The sequence below is a fragment of the Kryptolebias marmoratus genome, linkage group LG18, assembly GCF_001649575.2.
Source record: "Kryptolebias marmoratus isolate JLee-2015 linkage group LG18, ASM164957v2, whole genome shotgun sequence".
NCBI classification, from domain to species: domain Eukaryota; kingdom Metazoa; phylum Chordata; class Actinopteri; order Cyprinodontiformes; family Rivulidae; genus Kryptolebias; species Kryptolebias marmoratus.
The window spans coordinates 5652400-5671036 of record NC_051447.1 but is presented as its reverse complement, the minus strand read 5'-3'; the positions used below and the strand labels follow the sequence as shown (position 1 = coordinate 5671036).

At 40.7% G+C, this 18637-nt stretch overlaps 1 protein-coding gene across 4 annotated transcripts in view; it reads right to left on the bottom strand.

Moving 5' to 3' along the window:
* The window catches only part of abcc9 (ATP-binding cassette, sub-family C (CFTR/MRP), member 9), a 74460-nt gene that overhangs the window by 35077 nt on the left and 20746 nt on the right, over positions 1–18637 (bottom strand). For 3 of the 4 annotated variants that reach the window (XR_005234409.1, XR_005234410.1, XM_037981214.1), the window contains 9 exons: positions 18476–18584; positions 17323–17418; positions 12026–12098; positions 10154–10259; positions 7768–7806; positions 6009–6047; positions 2891–2992; positions 1610–1694; positions 1425–1505 (listed from right to left, as the gene is read on the bottom strand). Coding sequence is in view for 1 of the 4 variants with exons in the window: in XM_037981214.1 (XP_037837142.1) it covers positions 1425–1505; positions 1610–1694; positions 2891–2992; positions 6009–6047; positions 7768–7806; positions 10154–10259; positions 12026–12098; positions 17323–17418; positions 18476–18584 (730 nt within the window). In the remaining 3 variants the exon portion in view is untranslated. The remainder of the gene's footprint in view (positions 1–1424; positions 1506–1609; positions 1695–2890; positions 2993–6008; positions 6048–7767; positions 7807–10153; positions 10260–12025; positions 12099–17322; positions 17419–18475; positions 18585–18637) is intronic. The other variant, XR_005234411.1, reaches the window with a different exon arrangement.

The following is an 18637-nucleotide window of genomic DNA, read 5'->3' as shown; positions in this document are numbered from 1 at the left end:
GGGGTTACAAAGGAACGCCAGAGAAGGCTGTTAACGTCCAACATGGGCTTGTTAAGCGATTAAAGCTTTCATGAAAACAGGAAATTAAACTATTCAATTAGGGCTGATAAATGCAGAGAAGAGCTTAGTAATTCGGACAGGAAAAAAAGGACAATACGTTGAATCATGCAGTAAGGATCGATGGCTGTCTTCATCCACCAGGAGGATGGGACATTGTTACCCTTTTATTTTTTAAGACCATGCTTGGGTTGTTGCTCTCCTACGTCTGTGACTTAACCCAACGGAGAAGCGTTGACTCTCACTCTTTGTGTTCAAATGATCATTTCTTGCTCTGTTCCATTTCCCCACATGTGGAAAAAAGGGGCTTTTGTTTACTCGGCTCAGTCAACATGGAACAAGTTGCAAAAAGAAAGAAAATTAACTGAACTTATGACATTGATTGCTATTAAGTCCAGACTGAGAAGAATTAGAGATGACCTATTTCAATTGTGACTGTTTTTCATAATTTTGTACACCATTTTAATTGTGTAATCCAATTGTAATTGTTGTGTAACGTTTGTTGCCTCTTGGCCAGGGCTTTTCAGATTAAAAAAAAAGGTAATTCAGAAAAGAAAATTTATTTAGTTCAACAAAAAAAAAAAGTAAAAAACATGTCAGTAAGTCTGGCTAACTTTGGTTTTTTTTTATGTTTTTGGTTCATGTTTTACCTCATGAAGCATCCAGTGGCAACTGTAGGGTGATAATTTTCCTCCTAAAATCCATTTTGAATTTATCTAAATGTGTGTTTAAACCTGCAGAGACCTGTCTTGGTCTGTCAATAGATTTTTATACTCTGGTTTGAAAAGTGTTTTTTTAATTTCTATGAAAATCCAGGAAGGTCCAAACTAGTTAAGTCTAATTTCAATAAGTCTAAATAAGTCTAATTTTGCTGTATCTCTGAAATCATGTCTCTGTTTCAAATAGTTTTGCTTATTTGGCCTTTTGTAACATTTCTCAATGTCAGAGTTATAGAAATGATTCAGTAATGATGAATGGCCATTTAGATGACATTGTAAATGTTAGGAACTGTGTCAGATTGTGCTGAAACATCAGCTCTTCCATCCATCCATCTTCCATTTATTGAAGGTGGGTCACAGAGGTGACCTGTCAATGATAGACCCCCCTCCTACAGAATGACTCGTTTAGCAAGTCTCCAAGGGTAAAGTTCTGGTCCGTGTGAAGGTTTTGGCTTAAATGGGCCAACAGAACCACAATGCTTCTCCTGAATCCAAGGTTCAACAACCAGTCAGAGTTGAGTAAACCTTCCCCAGGAGGCTGAGCTTCAATAGTTGGGACACACTTTCCAATTCTTCGTTTTTTTTTAAAGAAAATATTGGAACCAGCTCTCACACTTGGAGTAATGAAAAACAAAGTCCTGGGCTCACCAAGAAGACGATGTTGGTGTTCTGGTAGAGAGCTCTGGCCACACAGATTCTCTGCCTCTGCCCTCCGCTCAGGTTGATGCCCTGAAACAAGAACAACAGGAAACATCCGTTTGGGGCCTGAACACGAGGACAAAAGTAACTGACAGAGTTAAAAACTTTGACTAGTTGGCGGTATATTTGCGTACCCGCTCCCCGATCTCAGTTTGATCTCCGAAAGGCAGCAGGTCGATGTCTGGCTGAAGAGAGCACGCGTCGATCACTGCTTTGTACCTAAACACAAAAACATAAAACCCCGTCATCGCAGACTGCAAAAGAATTCCTGAAACTGTTTTTACTGCATACATAAAGACTTAAAGGGGCATTTAGGGGTGTTTTTGAACTGGGGTTTTGTGTAATAGATACCTGAAAGCCATGAATTAAATAAACTCATGCTAAAGTGACAAGATGTAAAAATACTTATTGTTAGCGTTTGTCCTGTCGTAGCTCAAACCTGTCAGCTTGACTCCCGATTGAGAATTTCACGGTTATTTAATCTTAACTCTCAGCGTCGTTGCTTCCTGCAAACGTTTCTCCAGCTTCTTGAAATCTTTGGATGATCATATGAACTGTAGATGATATTCAAAGTCTTTGAACATTTTCAATTCAAGAACATTATTCTGAAACCGGTCCACAGACTGGTGAACCTCTGCCCATCTTTACCTCTGAGAGATTCAGCCTCTCTAAAACTCTCTTTTTATCCCCAGTCCTCTTACTGACCTGTTGTCAATTAACCTAATCTAATTAGCTGCAAAATGCTCCTCCCCCTGCAAATAAGGATGTTTTATTTTGACTACCATGGAGAATAAAGCAAGCGCAGCTCATGAAAGCTTAGTAGCAGATTGGCTCTGGGTTTGTGCACGCTCAGATTACGACCGAGTCCTGCAAGCCGATTGGCTCCGGGGTTCTGGCATGCACCAATAAGCCCCCATCAGAGTACATACGCCCTGTTTTTGATTTCGCTTCAGCCACAGCTTCCTCAGACTGAAGTACTCTGTCAAACTTGTGAGCTGCGACTGCAAATAAACTCCTCCAGAAGGCAATCTTCTTATTTAAGTTTTCAATGCCACCTTTATTTTGGAAAACCCACGACACGTTTTTTCGTAACCATTCACACAGGGTCTCAACCTTTTTAGAATTTGAGCTGTACTATAATCAACCTTTTAATCATTTTGCGATTTTAGGACGCCAGTTGTCTGTCTGTGCTGGATGCTAAAAATTAGTTTCCATTTATTTTAAATTTAACGCAATCTGTCGGACGTTTTCCAGACTTTACCAGGAAGCCACAAAGATAAAGTCCCTACAAAATACAGCCCATTTTACTCAGACTGTTACAATATCTACAAAACACGGAAGGTAACCACAGCGAATGTGAGACAACAGCTTGCGTCATCTAGCAGAAGTCCTGCTGCGTGCCGTTGGCTGTTTACCTTTGTTTGTTGAAAGGGCTGCCAAACGTGATGTTCTCCTCCACTGTAGCGTTGAGCAGCCAGGACTTCTGGGCAGCGTAGGCCACAGAGTTCCTGTTCTTGCTGGGTGCGTTGTGGGGAAACAGAGGCGAAACAGATATCAGGTCGGAACGACGAGGCCTGCCTTTATAAAGCTTCAGAGAGCAGGAATACTGATCAGCTGTCACTGGCAGGATTTATACCTCCTTTCAGGTCTCCTTTCATTTCCTCACGTTGAAACAAATACTTCTCAAAGGTTTTGTGCTTTTATTTTAAGGCTAATGAGTGAGAATCATTCAGGTAAAATTTATAGTGATTTGTAAAAATCTGTCCTTTACGGAGCTTCTTGTACACCCAAATATTTCCTTTGCTTACATTTTGTGTTTTATTTTCGCCCTCTGTGCTTTTATTTCATTATTCTTTGCATCTTTGTGCTTTTATTCTTCCTGATATTCAATAATAGCTTTTTTCTAGTTCCTTCCGGTTCAAATTCTAGGTTGCCACAACTTGTTTTTATTGTAAAAACATCCGGTCAATCTTTTGGATTATCTTCTGAAAACTGCAGTGCAGTTAATATCAGATCGGCATTCCTGCCCCAATCTGCTTTATGGACGTGGCCCCCTCAAATATAAATACTGAAGGAGGCGGAAGAGGAGGAGGAGGAGGAGGAGGTAATGTCTGTCAAACTCCACTGCAATGTGAAAAATAGTTTGTCAGATACTGCATGAGGGATAAATATGGAGGATGGATTTGGTTACTGATGGGCATCAAACAACAACAACAGCACCAGAAACAGCAAACACAGATAAACAAAAACAACAAGTAAAAACTGCCGTAGCACTGAGCTGGGAGGCTCCACTGAAGGCTGCAGAGACAACGAAAGCAAAACAGTTTGGTAGAGAAAGTGGTTCGATGCCTCTTTGGCGTTTCATTTATCCCTTTAAAAATCAGATTCAACTCATTTCACGATACAAATCTCAGAAAGGAGGGGGGCGTTTTGCATCGTTTGGAGTACAGTAAAGAAATTCTGCGTGCAACAAAATTTGGGGTTTTGCTTAAGAAAACAAACAAGGATGTTTGACGTGTGTTAGGACATATGAAGTGATGCAGAAGTCCGATATTGAGGAGCAGGGTGTCCTGTTCAGCAGAGCAACGACTCCCAGCATCAGAAGCACAAACCCACTCCAGGATCAGAGGGTCAGAGAGCAGAAAACATTCACGATGGAAACTGAACGAGCAGCTCGAACACTAAATGCTGCAGTTGCTCCTGAACACTCACATATTAAAACACTGCACTGCTTGATCTGATGTCAAGTTACAAATGTCAGAATTTACTTTGGACTATTGGCGCCTGAAGGGTGTGGACACTCTTTATTTATTTATTTATTAGGACCTCCTGCATATATATTACACAATGTTTTCCTTCCAAAACTCAAAATTAGAGAAAGGAAGTATTTCAGTGAATGACAGCATGATGTTCGCCAACATTATCACCCGCCACCAAAAGTAGAATAATAATGTTTTGCCCCCGTCTTTTGTATGTGCACCCATGTGTGCATTTGTCCGTCAGCGAAATACTTCACAGCCCACAGGGCAGGTTTTATTTAAACTCCCAGAAAGCAGTTGTTGGATTGGATATCCATTTAAAGCCACAGGCAGCTGATCGGGGGAACAGACAAAACGCAGGTAGTTTTCACTGATTCTAATCGTACTTTGTAAGTTACAAACTACATCCCACCTTCTGCTCCTCCCTTCCTCAGCTTGAACTTATTTCAGTTCAACTCAGCAGAACACCGGTAGCCGCTAGCTCGCTAGTCAGATGTAGCATTCAGGTGTGGAGATACTACAGAAAGCTAAAAGGTAATTCTGAGTGTTCAAAGGTGCCACGTGTTTTTTCTGACTAGAAATCAGATTGAACAGAGTAAAAGGTCTGAGTGACATCATGGGAATTAGGGAGCGCAAAATCTTTTAGATCTTGCGTGAGTATTTTTAGGCAAAACTTCAACTAAATGTGGCAGAAAAGTGAAACTTTCGTGTCTACGTTGGCTTCCTCTCCGCATTTAACCAGGGTTAGATCCTTTGGAGGTCGGATCTCTCATATCAAAGCACAATATCCGTCACACCAACTTGTCATACTGAACTACTGTCTGTGGTGGGTTCTACTGAAACTTTCAGAGAGTAATTGCTGGATGTACATTTAGAACTGATTAATTTGTGTAGTCGACACGATTCAAGATGGCCACGACACCTAACTGACCTTAGCCAACACAAAAAAAAAATTTTTAAACGCCATAACTCAGTCAGTTTTACAGATACTGAGCTAAGAGTTGGTGTGGTAGTAGCTGAGAGTCATTCACTTTGGCTTTGGCATAAAATGCAGAGGGAGATATGCTTTCTGTCAAAGAATGTTAAGTCTTCATTTCATCATTTCCTCTCTTTTTGTTGTGTTTTGTTCTTTGCGCTTCCTTCTACATCAGTTATTTCTTCTCTTTACCAGCTGAGATAAGTTTTTAATTCTAATTAATTTAACAATCTGCGCACCATTTGATTGGTCTGTGGTTTATTTATTTCAAAAAGGGGACAATGCACATTGCAGAATATGCCAGAATTAGCCATGAAGGCTAGTTTTCATCTGTAGTCCCTCAAAATAAATACAACACATATAAGTTAAGCTTTACCCATTCAAAAATTTAGCTTTTTAAACGTCCCAGAAGCCAAAAATACCCAATTAGTTTCAAAGCACTTCAGGTTTTTTTGTTTGTTCTTTTGTTTTATAAGTCGTGTTACACTTGAACAGTGTTACATAAAGTCAGAAACTAAAACTAGATATGCCATTGTTCCGTCAAGAACTGTTGTAACTATTAAAAATGACTTGGAGCATATGTTTGTGTTTGTGAGCAACACAGCCAGCAGGAAATCTCTCCAAAACTACATTCAAACCAGTATTCTCCTCTTAGTGAAGCACAACAACAAACAAACAAACAAACAAACAAATGAAGTTAAAACTGATGGAAGGAGAAGCAGGGGAGGCGAATGACGGGTCAAAGGGTCACTTGGGGTCCGAAAACAAAAAGCAGGAGACCAGAAGAAGAAGGTGTACCTCCCGATGTCGTCCTCGGACTCCTCTGTCACTGACCAACTGTCAAAGCCAGTATGTTGGTTAGAAATAAATAAATGCCACCAACTTTCTGTATGTCTGCGCTCGTGAGTGGAAATGTGTAAGAAAAGACAGCGAAACGAAACGGCAAAGGGGTGCAGGACAAAAAACAAAGAAAATCGAAGGGGTTTTCTTTGTGTTCGAGGAGACACGAGGCAGAAAAAGAAACAAAAAAAAAAAAAAGTGGAAAATGTTTTCATGTCAAACCCCGCAGAAGGTGACGACATATTAGCCTGTTTTATCAAATTAACCTTCCCACCCAGGAAAGACAGGCGTTGGGAGCGGTTCGGTCATCGTCTGCCTGCAATAATTAGGTTTTTGTGGCTTCTTCGACAATGATGTCTCACGTCTCGCATGCCTCGGGGGGCAGGGACTTAACACTTGCTCAGAAATAGTCTAAAGCTTCGCAACGTTTTGATGCTAATTCTGTTTTTTTTGTTTTATTTTCGTAAAGTGTGGTCCTGTGGAAAGGTCATGAACAATGAATATCTTATCTGCTGGAAATAGCTTTTTGAACCACCTCATTTTGGAGAAAGATAGTTTAATTCTGACCAGACTGACGAGTTTATGGTTTAATCCGAGTGAGACACACGCCGAGCTGTTTGACAGGTTCTGAATATTTGAAGAAAGCTCACATAATTACCAGACAAATTGTGTTTTTCATCCAAAATTCCCCATCCCTAGCGCCAATGTTTAGAAAGGTGTTTGCATAACCTTAAAACTTAAATCTCAAATTTCATAGCTGTTCTTGCAATTTTTTTTAACCCTTTCCCACTGCCTAAATGCTCCTGAAAACAACTACAATTCAATCCTAATAATCCCCATGTAATGTAAAACTCATGGTGGTGTAAAGGTTTATAAAACAGCGCCATGAAATCTTTGAGATCACTCATCAGTCTGGGCAGATTTCCCCAAGCTGAAGGCTGTTTACAAAGCTATTTATAACAAGATATTAACTAGTCATAATTTTCACACAGAAACCCCATCTCAAATCATCTGAACTATTGCTTTAACCTCTCTAATCACCCTTAGGATTGGGATTGAACGCAGCATGCAGTTACTGCCAGTGGCTACTCTTCTCCAAAACAGCATTATACACCAAAAACAAAACAAAACAAAAAAGCTACAAACACCAGGGTGGATCTGACTTTCAGCCAGTCAGTGTTTAGGGAGATGTTTAAACTGGGTGCAATATGGTGGCCGAGAGAGTTTAACAAGGCAGTACTAAAGAAAGCTCTTGCAATTTCGAGCCAACTCAAATTTAGCGCAGATGTCCCGTCTGGTCCAGGAAACGTTTCTGCAATTTTTTTGCCATACGCAGTGTGTTTATCTTTTCGCTTGAGTGCATTTAATGGTATTTGCGGAAGGCTTATTGTGTTCTGCGGATTTGCACGCGCTTTCCTTAGTTTCATTAATAGGACCTTAAACTCTCTTGACTATGCAAATCGTTTTTTGTCTTCGTCCTTCGAATATTTTAAGCCACAACTGTGAAATTTAGGCATAATCAGCGAAAAAGCTTTGAGAGGAATTACAACTGGACGCCCCGACGTCGCTCCCTGACATTTTTTCTCCCCCCGTGTGTCGAGAACGGCTCAGTCGCAGCTCGTGCGCAGGACGTTTACCCAGCTAGGTCTCTTTTACTATCGAGGTAGATGAAAGTTTCAGAAAGAAGATGCCAGAAAGAGAGAGAGAGATGAAGTACCTGATGTTCCCCTCGTGGACCCTCTCACAATCAGGCAGCCTGATTTAAATGAAGGCAGGAGGTAAAGTTCAGCCACACACACACACACACACACAAGCACAGAGACACACCCAAACATTCACAGTAAAGTTAGTTTGCAGCGCTGGAAACTGTGATATGATCTTCTGTGCAGCGGGAGAATTCAATGCAACTCTCAGGTGAAGAAATACTGATGTTAGGCACAGACTCAAGAAGACCTGTTTGTTTGTCTTTTAAATAATCCAAAAAGACCACAGACATATTTCAGATGTGTCACTGTTATCTTAACAGATCTGATGTACTATTAAATTATATCGTAGGGTAAAATATATATTAAATTCTGCAAATAAATCTAATAAATTAACTTGTAGTTAAACCACACAGAACGTATTTTAACCGGCATTTTATAAACACTTAAAAGTCTCCTAAGGTCAAAGGATGAACCAGTGTTGTGTCAACACATAACAGAGCCAACTTTAAATTGGATCTTTAGGCTCTTTGTTACCAGCAGCCAGTCACAACAACACAATTTGTCCAGGTTTTTTTGTTGAACCTGTGGAAAACATCACGGTTAAATAGTCTTTTTAGCACCAACAAGGTGACTCTCAAAGAGCTGCTGGCTGAAAACTTACAGTCCATTAGATGAAGGGTGGTAAATCACCCCTCTGCTTCTTAAAGTTGAGACTTTCAGATACTCTTTTTTTGCTGGAGATTGTTTTGTTTTTTTTAAGCTTTACACTTTTTTGGTTTTCTCTCAGTCCATCTCACTTGTTTTTAAGCTGCACAGTATGCTGTCATGAAAAGCAGAAAAACAAAGCAGGCTTCTTTTTTTTATCCCTTCAGTCCACTCTCTGTAGCGATTTAGAAAGAAGTTTTCACAGAAATCAAACTATGATACCAACCAAGAGAAAATAAAGATCACTACTGAGGTTGAAAGGGGGCAGAAAACCTCGAGTACATTACTGGAAACTTTCCATGGGAAGTCAAATTGGGGAGTTTTGGAAAAATGCCAGTTTGGAAACCGTCTCTCAGTCGATTCGAAGCACAAAGCTCGCCACAAACCCTCGCAGATAGAGACCATCACTGATTCAGGGCCCAGCTTTTATTTCCTCTATGACATTCTTAATTGAACAATAACTGTGCAACAATTAGGATATGATGTGCACATGTACTACGCCAGCTTGTTTACACAACACTTCCTGCATCGATTGGCTGTAAAGTAAAATTAAAAAAACATGACTGTTTTGTGCAGGCCGGTGGCTCATGTTTCACTCCACACCAGTGGAGGCGCTGTCCTGCAGGATGAGTCCTTTTTTTCAAACGGTTTTGTTAGGTTTAAAGGTAAAAATACATTCCAGGCTATAATAATAATTGAATAACAATAATTTGAAGCCGCTGTTACGATATGCCAACATTTCCCATCTGGCAGCCCTGTATAGAAGCATACATAACTCACTATTGGAATATATACAGAAATATGTCTGCCATCTAGTGGTGGAGGGTGGAAACTACAATATTGCGTGATTTGTTCAGAAGACGCAGCTGTCGCAGCTTTGCGTCAATGCCATATATTAAGTTTATTTAGCGTATAGTATAACCAAAGCTCACTTTCTCAATAGTTCAGGGTTCTGGAAATGATCTATGAACGTGATGGAGGAATGCACAGTGCATGTGGGGGCATGGCATGTGCTATGCGCAGGTGACTGAGGAACAGCATCCAAATACTCAAGTATACTTGCATAAAAATTTATTTAGCTCAGATTAAGCTGAATATATTCTTCCCAACTATATTTTAAATCCCCACTCAGAGCCAACCTTTAAATTCCAGGTCTATTCCCGTAAGTTCCCACGGAAATTTCCCAGCTTTGAAAGATTGGCGGAATTTTGCAACCGTATTCACTTCTTCGTTTTCTTTGGGCTGTTCTCTTTACAGGGGTCGCTGCAGCAAGTTATCCTCCTCCATTTAACTCTGTCTTCTGTGTCCTCTGTCCTCACTCCAACTACCTCCATGTCCTCTCTAACTGCGTCTCTAACATCCTTCTACCAATATACCCCCTGTCCCTCCTCTGCACATGTCCAAACCATCTCAGTCTGGCCTCTCTAACTTTATCTGCCAGTCCTTCAACCTGTGCTGTACCTCTGATGACCTCATTCCTAATCCTGTCCATCCTCGTCACATCTTCAGCTCTGCCACTTCCTGTTCTGTCTCCTGTCTGTCTGTTGGTCCCACCGTCTCCAAACCATACAACTGCTCTCACCACTGTCAGAAATTCACTGTTCTCATTTGCTCGAGCGCTGAGGGGAAGCACACACGAGTCTTGCGTCGAGGACAGCAGACACAATCTAAAGTGCAGTTAAACTGACTCACTTGCTCCAGTAGACCCGTCCATCGATGGCTTGCATCTCACCCAGCATGGCCAGCAGCAGGGAGGATTTCCCACATCCAACCTGACCCACAATCATCGTCAACTGACCTGAAACACAACAAATGAAAAGAAACTGAAGCGTTGCTGTCTACAAGGCAAATATCCAATAGTGATTAAAGTCAATTCAAATTGAAACGCAAACCCGTACTCTTTTACCTGTGAAAAATTTAATGTCCACCATCTAGTGGTAGTGGGTGGAAGCAACAATATTGTGGGATTTGTTCAGCTGTCGCAATGCTTGTTTGATCCTTCTTAACAACCTCAATTTGAATCTGAAATTTTTTTTTTTGTTGTTGTTGTTGTTTTAACTTTATTCAGGAAATACGACAACTTCCTTCGCATCAGTTTGACTTTAATCTCTAAACCCTTGAAGTAAAAAAGAACTGTTTGTTCCCCCGAGTGACCCTAAAGGCCACAGCTGGCAACTAGTTGGAGACACAAAATTTTCAAGAAAGCACACACATTTTCACTTCAAACCCGGCAAAATTCACCATGAGTTTGCATACATAAACCAAAAAAAAACAGCTCTAGAATGGCAGGAACAAAACAGATGCCTGGAACGACTCTGCAGCTACGTAGAAAGAAAAGGTTGATTTGTTGATCTTTTTTTTTGGAGAAACACAGTTAAAGTCAGGGTAAGATGGTACCTGTTTAAAACCTTTCCACAGAAGTGTGCAAAGTATCCTTTAAAATCCTGAAAAGGCAGCAAAACTAGACTAACGCACACTTTGGGACCTAAAAGTGGAATCACAGGTCAGACGGTTCAAACCGAGCAACAATCTTGCTGCAAACACAAAATAATCCTTGAAACGCTACACCTCCTGTGACATCACTCATTCCTCTAAATTTAAACATCTGCAGCACATGCTTCATGTCAGCCGTCACTCCTGAGAGTGTCTCTGCACTTTGAGTTTGTCAAATTAAGGATGCTTCACGCAGGAAAAAGCAGCTTTAGGTAAGATCCCACCAGCACCTCTGCAAGACAAAAAAACACAGTTTGCTTAGTAGCAGCACGACTCAGATTGTAAGAAAGCCGTGTCCCAGGAGACGAGCAAAGTGAGCGACACAACACAATCCAGCGAGTGCCTCTTCCGCTCCCCTGACTGTTTTCTGACATTTGGTATTTCAGTGATAAGTGCACAGCAGGACTGTAAACCTCAAGGGGACGGCAGTGCCAAACGGTTTGCCCTGAAGGCTTCACCTTCGAGCAGATGACCTATAACCTGTTGAGATACTTAAAAAAATATATGAGGTTGTCTCCAGTCCTGTGGACCTTAACCTTCTGAAGAATCTGAGCAGCTGGAGTCTCAGGAACATCCAGCTGCTTGGAGATGGTCTTATAGTCTTTCCCTTTAACATGCTGCTCAATCATTGTCTCACACACCATGATACCAAACAGCCCTGTGACTACCTGTCACCCTTTAAACAGACAGACTGATTGAAGACAGCTGTGATGCTGATTATAGGACACACCTTATCTTTTCTACAGGTACCACCCTTTTTTGTCAAGGCCAGTTTTATTAGCTTGCTTATTTTTTATTTATGCAAACCAAAATTAAAAATCAATGATTGATTTTCATTACTTGATTGTAATAATTTTCCCCCTCATATTGTTCTTGCCAGTTTCATGTTATTTCAATGACCTTTGCAGGTTTTTCTTTTTTTAAAAGGGTACAAATTCATTTGGCCCTGTCTGTATGTATCACGCTGTATTGGGTATTGCTACCCAACATTTAGACAGTAGTGTTTTATTGCTACTTTCTGATTAAAAGGCTAAAGTTGTTTTAAAATCTGTCCAGAAAAGTCAGCTCTACCTGTGGGGATGCGCATGTTGATGTCTGACAGCGTCAGCAAGTTGTTCCCCCAGGTGAAGGATCCATTGCTCACCTGAACAGAAGCAGAAAGAGACAAAATAAAGTGAGAGATGTGCAGCCAGTGTTTTAACCCTTCCGTGGCCTTTGGGTCAAATTGACCCAAAGTTACAAGGGCTTCTCTACCTCTCTCTATCTTTCTCTCTCTTGAGGGCTTCAGGAGAGTTAAATGATTTTTTTTCCCTGCGCAGCAGATTTCTCACACTGTTTTAGTAACGAGCAGCCTGTATACGTGCTTTTTCCTTGTTCTGTACTGACCCCCCCAAAGAGCAGAGCAAATGACCCGTTCATGTCCCGAACCAGAGTTTGAGAAATCCTGTGACTTTATTACAGCGACCTCATCTCACAGTATGAAGAACCAATAACTGGGTCAGGCATATCCAACACTTTTACTTTTGTCACCCTTAAGCTTTATATCTAGTATTTTTTTTAACCACCTCTAATTCTGTTTAAAACGTGCCTCAAAACAGACTATGATAAAAGTTTTACGCTAAAATGTTTATTTCTGTCCAATAGATTGAGAAACATGATCATGAGTAACAGAAACAACTAGTTTTTAAAATGAAAGTAGCCTTCCTTGAAGGACTGCATATCACCCGCTACTTTGCAGGCCAAAGTTTTGAACAGAAGATGTTGCGCATTCTGTTAGCTCTCGGCGTCTGTGTTGGAGATTACTCTCAGCTACTAGTACATCAAATTCAAGCTCAATACCCAACCATTGCAGTGTTGCTCATGAATAGTAAATTAATAGTGAGTTGCTAAGAACGCATCACGTTTCAGTTTGCTTTTTAAAAAACAAAATAATAATTTAAACTCCACATTTAACTTAATTCATCTGAAGTCATTTGTGTAGGTCCAGTCAAATTGGAAATTTATTTAAATTCCAGGTCATAAGGCAACAAAACAGAGAAAACGCCAAGAAGCTGAATACTTTTACAACCCACTATGTCTTTTGCCTTCTGTGAAAAACTAAAGTTGTCATGCAACATTCAAATAGTTGGAAAGTGACATCACAGGGCTTTAATGTGATTCAAAGTAAAATATATTTATATACTAAAAATTGCTGGGCTAAAACTACCCAGTTTTACCTCAGCAGGGTTGGGTCTATTTTTTTCCCCTAAATTGTGTTAAAATGACTCATTTGTAGAGCTACTAATAGGCTGAGTTAACAAAAACAAATATTGAATATTTACAACTTGGGACGGTGCTAGGTAGCTGTTAGCTAAGCACTGTTAGCATCAGCTAGCTCGCGCCAAATAATGCTAGTTTAGGAAAATAAACTTAACATGTTATTAATGTTACTAATGTTATTAACAAAGCCAACCAGGTTAAACCTCATTTTACAAGTTGTTTTTACCATCCTACTGTCATGATTTCTAGTATTTTTGAGTTTGTTCTTAGTTTTTGTTCTGTTCCTGTCTTTGTTTCACTTTTCCCACTTGCCCTCAGTCTGCTCCTGCTTTCCTGTCACGCCCATCTCCACCTGTCGTCAATCCTCATTACTCACCTGTGCCCACTTCACCTGATTATCCCCAGTGTTTAAAACCCGGTCAATTTCATCACTACCCCGCTGATTCATTGCTCTGGTTTCCCCGTCTATGCTACGTTCATGTTCCTTGCCTTGTCGCTCCTTTAGTTTATGTTTTGTATTTAGTTCGTTTGCTGCCTCGTCAGCCGTTTTGATTTTGTGGTTAATTTTACGTTAATAAATTAGTATTTTTTGAGAAGAGTCTGCACTCCGGGTTCGCCTCCTTTTCCACGCCTTATGACACCTACCTTCACTTTATTCAACTAAAAGCAGAGTCGGGTCCAATTTGGTCAACTTCTGGCTTAAAATGGCGGACTGAAGAAAGACACGAGTCATCTCTGACCCAACCACTGGGTCAAACCTTTGACCCAATATTGTATTTGGTGAAACCACCCCAACCTATGACCCTAACAGCTTTAACACAACAGCTGAGTTATCAAAATAACCAGCAGTTTTATGTAGTTTACAAATGGATACAGACTTATAAACCTGTCAAAAGCAATAACTGTTCAGGAAACAAGCTAACAGCAGCAAAGAAATCTGCATCCTTTCTTCCCGCTTCGACAGTTTACATTCCTCCCATCCGTTGCTTTTGTTTATTTTTATGTTTATTTTATCTGACAGTGCCCTGAAGCTTTCTCCTCCACAGTTACCCTCCTCACACGTCACTGATCCCCAGAAGGAAAAATCGTTTACTTTTTTCTGAGTGAATTTTAAAGATGAGTTTTCATAAAACTTTAAACAAATAATTAAGGATCAGAGAAAAATAAAAATCTATTACCGCCACAAAATAAATGGGCTTCAAATAAACAAATCACTGAGAAATAAGTGTAAACAAATATGTTGGACAGCACAGATTTGTTTCCTGGCTACTGTGGGAATAAATGAAAATGTTCAAAGCAGAAAGACGTCTAAATCAGCGCCGGGGGGTGAGAGGAAACAGAATGGAAGTGGAGAACAGAGATGGACAATCAGGAGTGAAGTACGATAATAAGTAAACAGGATTTGACTGTTGGTTCTGAGCTGTGTAACTAATGACAGAATAAAGCTTGAAAATATATAAAGCTGCAGGAAAACTGCCATTATTCCTACATTCACTTTAACTTTGATTTTGGATATTTTGAAGCTTACTGGGTTTTTTTCTTCCCCCAAATCATCTGCTTCTAGTTCAACATGCGTAGAAGCCGACTCTCCATCTGAACAAGGTTAACAGAAGCCATCATGAAAGTTTTAAAGTGTGCCTTAAATTCCTCCAGATGGTCAGGTCAGGAGGGAAACCTAGACATCCCTCTCTCCTTTTTTTATCCTCTTTTTGATGAGGAGGAGCAGCGGCTCTGGTCCGACCTCCTCACCCTAGCCTGGTAGGGTATCCTATGACAACTTTGTCTCAGGATGGAGTCAGACTAAGACTCTCTCCACACGGGATGATGGCTCCTATATGTCTCCTCATAACTTACATGAAATACGATTTCCAATAACGTTACCAGGTTGTAGCGAATTTGGAAAAATCGCCGTCAATCTGAAGGCGATCACAACGCTGCAACGCTTTTTAATACTTGCCAAATAGGTTTTCTCTGCCATTTTCCACATCCCTAATGCATTCTTCTTGCACCGTATCAATGACTGCCCCGTCACATCTTTCGCAGACTGCTTTAGGACGCAACTGTGTGCTACAAGCCATGTTAGCATGATGTTACTGCCACAGGTATCACGTCTGGGCTACGTTGTTTCCAAGACCTTGTCATAAATAAAATCATAGCCTTGGTATATGGCTGGGGTGACCAGTCCTACATCAAATTCTCGAAAATCAAACACTTTTTGTGTGAACGGGCCCCTACATCATGGTCATGCCGGCACCATTTTGCTCAAGACCCCCGATACACTGCCATCACAACCCTGAGCTGTTTAGAAATATGGGAAGCCTGGAATCTTGTCAGTAATTTAGAGAACGGTGCACCTAAAGCCAGGTTCAAGAGGAAAATTATTGTACCAGTTTGATCTAACCAAGCCCTGAAGTCAGCTCACCCAACACCAGAAAAAGGATAAAGGCATCATAGCTGCAAATTTAAAGTAATGTCTTCTTAAACGCAATGAGCTGCTAAGACCTAACACTGAAAAGTCAGCATGCCGTTCAGTGTGGGAACACAATGGCATATTCAGCGTGAATAAGTGGACAGCCGTCTGGACAGTGGTGTCACTCCACAGGGATGAGACAGGAAGAGGAGCCTTTACAGAGGGGCTGAGAAAAATCTGGACACTTTCACAAGCCCCTTCAAGGGGCAACAAATTCTCGTGTGAATTCTACACTTCCTGAAAGAACAGGGAGTCTGTGCATACACACAAACACAAGGACACACCAACAAAGATCATGTCACATATACAGTCATGGTAGGGGAAGAAAAAAAAAAGGCAAAAAAGGCACATCCTCTTTCAGCTCTATAATTTCACATGTCAGGACATAAGAACCATTTGATCTTCTTATCTATAACAAAATGGCTGGAAAAGGAAAGACTCAAGGTGTTGATATGGTCCAGTCGAAGTCCAGACCTCAACCTGATTGAACTGCAGTGGGAGGGGACCTTAAGGCCAAGTCCACACATAGCCGGGTCTTTATAAAACTGAATATGTCCATCACATCGTTTGAAGAAATGATACCATCCACATGGAATCTGTTTAAAAGAAGTGTTCATCCACACAAACCAGCTGAATTTCATCACTGAGCGTTGTTTTAAACATGCCAAACCCATAGGGGGCATGTTTAAAAGATCATCATTTATGACTGCTGATCCAAAACCGGCGACTGCAACGTTGAATGGTGGCGGTGTTGTGCCTCCATAACGGGAGGGACAGCTGGTGTAAAACTGCTGCCCGCTTTGCAATCGAACGTATTACAGCAGTTGGGTTTGTAAAAACAAACAGGCAAAAAGCATCTGAACCAAGGTAAAACATTTTCCCTTTACTGCATGGTCAAACAATATGTGACGTCAGCGCCGCATTACTTGTCGCAGACTATAACGTGCCGACCTTTAAATCTCCGGTTACCAATGTCCACACGCTAACACAAAAACAGAATTTGCAAATCTTCACTTTGGCTGGAGTTTTCATTATCAGTCGTTTTCAGTGCTATTAAACGGAGGTTACATGTGGATGAAAGGCCAAATCACATTAAAAAAAACCTTTGGTTTACCAGATATCCAGCTACATGTGGACTAGGCCTCAGGGAGCTGAGCCCAAACAAATGTCTGCAAACCTCAATGAACTGAAGCAACGCTGGAAAGAAGTGTGGGACAAAATGCTGATAGTTATACAGAAAACATCTACTAAGTTACTGCTGCTAAACGTGATTCTATAGGCTCTACAACGGCAGCATTGAAAGAACTTTACTTTAACTGTATGTTTTTTCTTTTGATGCGTTGTTGTCTATAGACTTAATTGTTCAGTCAACATGTAACAGGCAGCAGTTTGGGCAGCTGAGGTACAAAAACACTAACATTTTATCCAGCTTTAACATATCTGTAATGTACAAAGATACCACTTATCTCCTCTACTCTCATTTGTTGTTGACAAAACCACTCAGTTTGTTTTTTTTTAAGACCAACACGTTTGCAGCCATGTGCAACGTTCCCGCTTCGGTCTTGTTCCTCTCGTACAGCTCGGGACTCCATGTACTCTTTTTCTAACCTTTTCACAACTCGTGAACTTTGACTCTGACCTTTACGGCCACATCCTCGGTGTCCGACCGCCTGCCCGGCTGCTCGTAGCTGTCCATCTGGTAGCGTATCGGCTGCTTCCTGTTGATAGCTTTGGTCTTTAGAGAGACATCAAAAAAGACAAGGGAGTCAGTGGGGGTTAGGGGGGGATTTCAAGATAGCATTTACTAATAAACATGTTTTCGTTGTCGCTATTGTGGCACAAAACTTGGCTTTCTTTGTCCTTCGTGTGAAGTCACCCAGTTATTGTGCTACAAAGTTCATCCAAAGTCAGACAGGTCTACGTATGAAGGTTTTATTTTGACCTAATTAGGTTTTACCATCATATTATGTTCTCTGGTCATCTGAAGGATTAAATTAATCCTTCAAATTTGGTTAAACAGATTCATCAAAATATATGGGGACTTCATTTAATTTACAAGGGATCTAAACCAACAAACAAGTGAATTTATTAGTTCTTTAATATTTTTTATTTTTATTTTTGTAACTGATTGGACTGTTGCTTACTCTTCAAAACAAAAGTCTGTTTCCAAGTGTCTGCGACTAGTTGGAGACAAAAATCTGAGAAAAGGCAGGAAGATTTCACTCAGAATCGAACTGAATTGGTATTTATGTACATATTTACGTATGTCTGTAGCTACGAATAAATTGCGAAATTTACCCTTCATTCCTGCGAGTGACGTGTAAATTTATTTGTCGCAATTTAGTCACCAAGCGTCTTAATTGTGTCTCAATGTGGTTGCAATTTTTTTTTTTTTTTAATTTGTCTCCAATTGGCGACAACTGGGTTTCACCGGTCGCAAAAACCCTGTCAGTTTTTTTTTTTTTTGCACTTTCTGATTTGCAGACAGTAAATCAAAAAGGCTTTGAGACAAGTTTGATGAGATGCTTTCGGGGCAACATTTGTTTTGTGAAATGTTTGAAGACGTTTCAAAATTCCTGCGACGTGAGAGCAAGACCCTGTGACTCACGTTAGGAATGGTTGAAGAACTATGGAAACTCCCTTAATTTGTCGCCAATAGACACTTCCAAGTGAGACACAGGCTTAAGTCCTAAGATATTGGAATTTTCTCCACAGGCTAAAGTAAAAACCGACTCCTTTATTTGAGCCCCGTTAATGATTTTGTTGACGGATATGTTATGAGTGAAACTCACCACCCCAAAATGTTTTTTCCCCGAATCCAAGGAAACGGATATGTCTCCGTTTCTCCAGCTGTCTTCTCCTATTTCATCACTCTGCAGAAACTCGCCGAGCTTCTGGACGCTGCAGCAACAAACAAACACGACTCCGTGAGATGTGCCACCATTAAGGTTCAC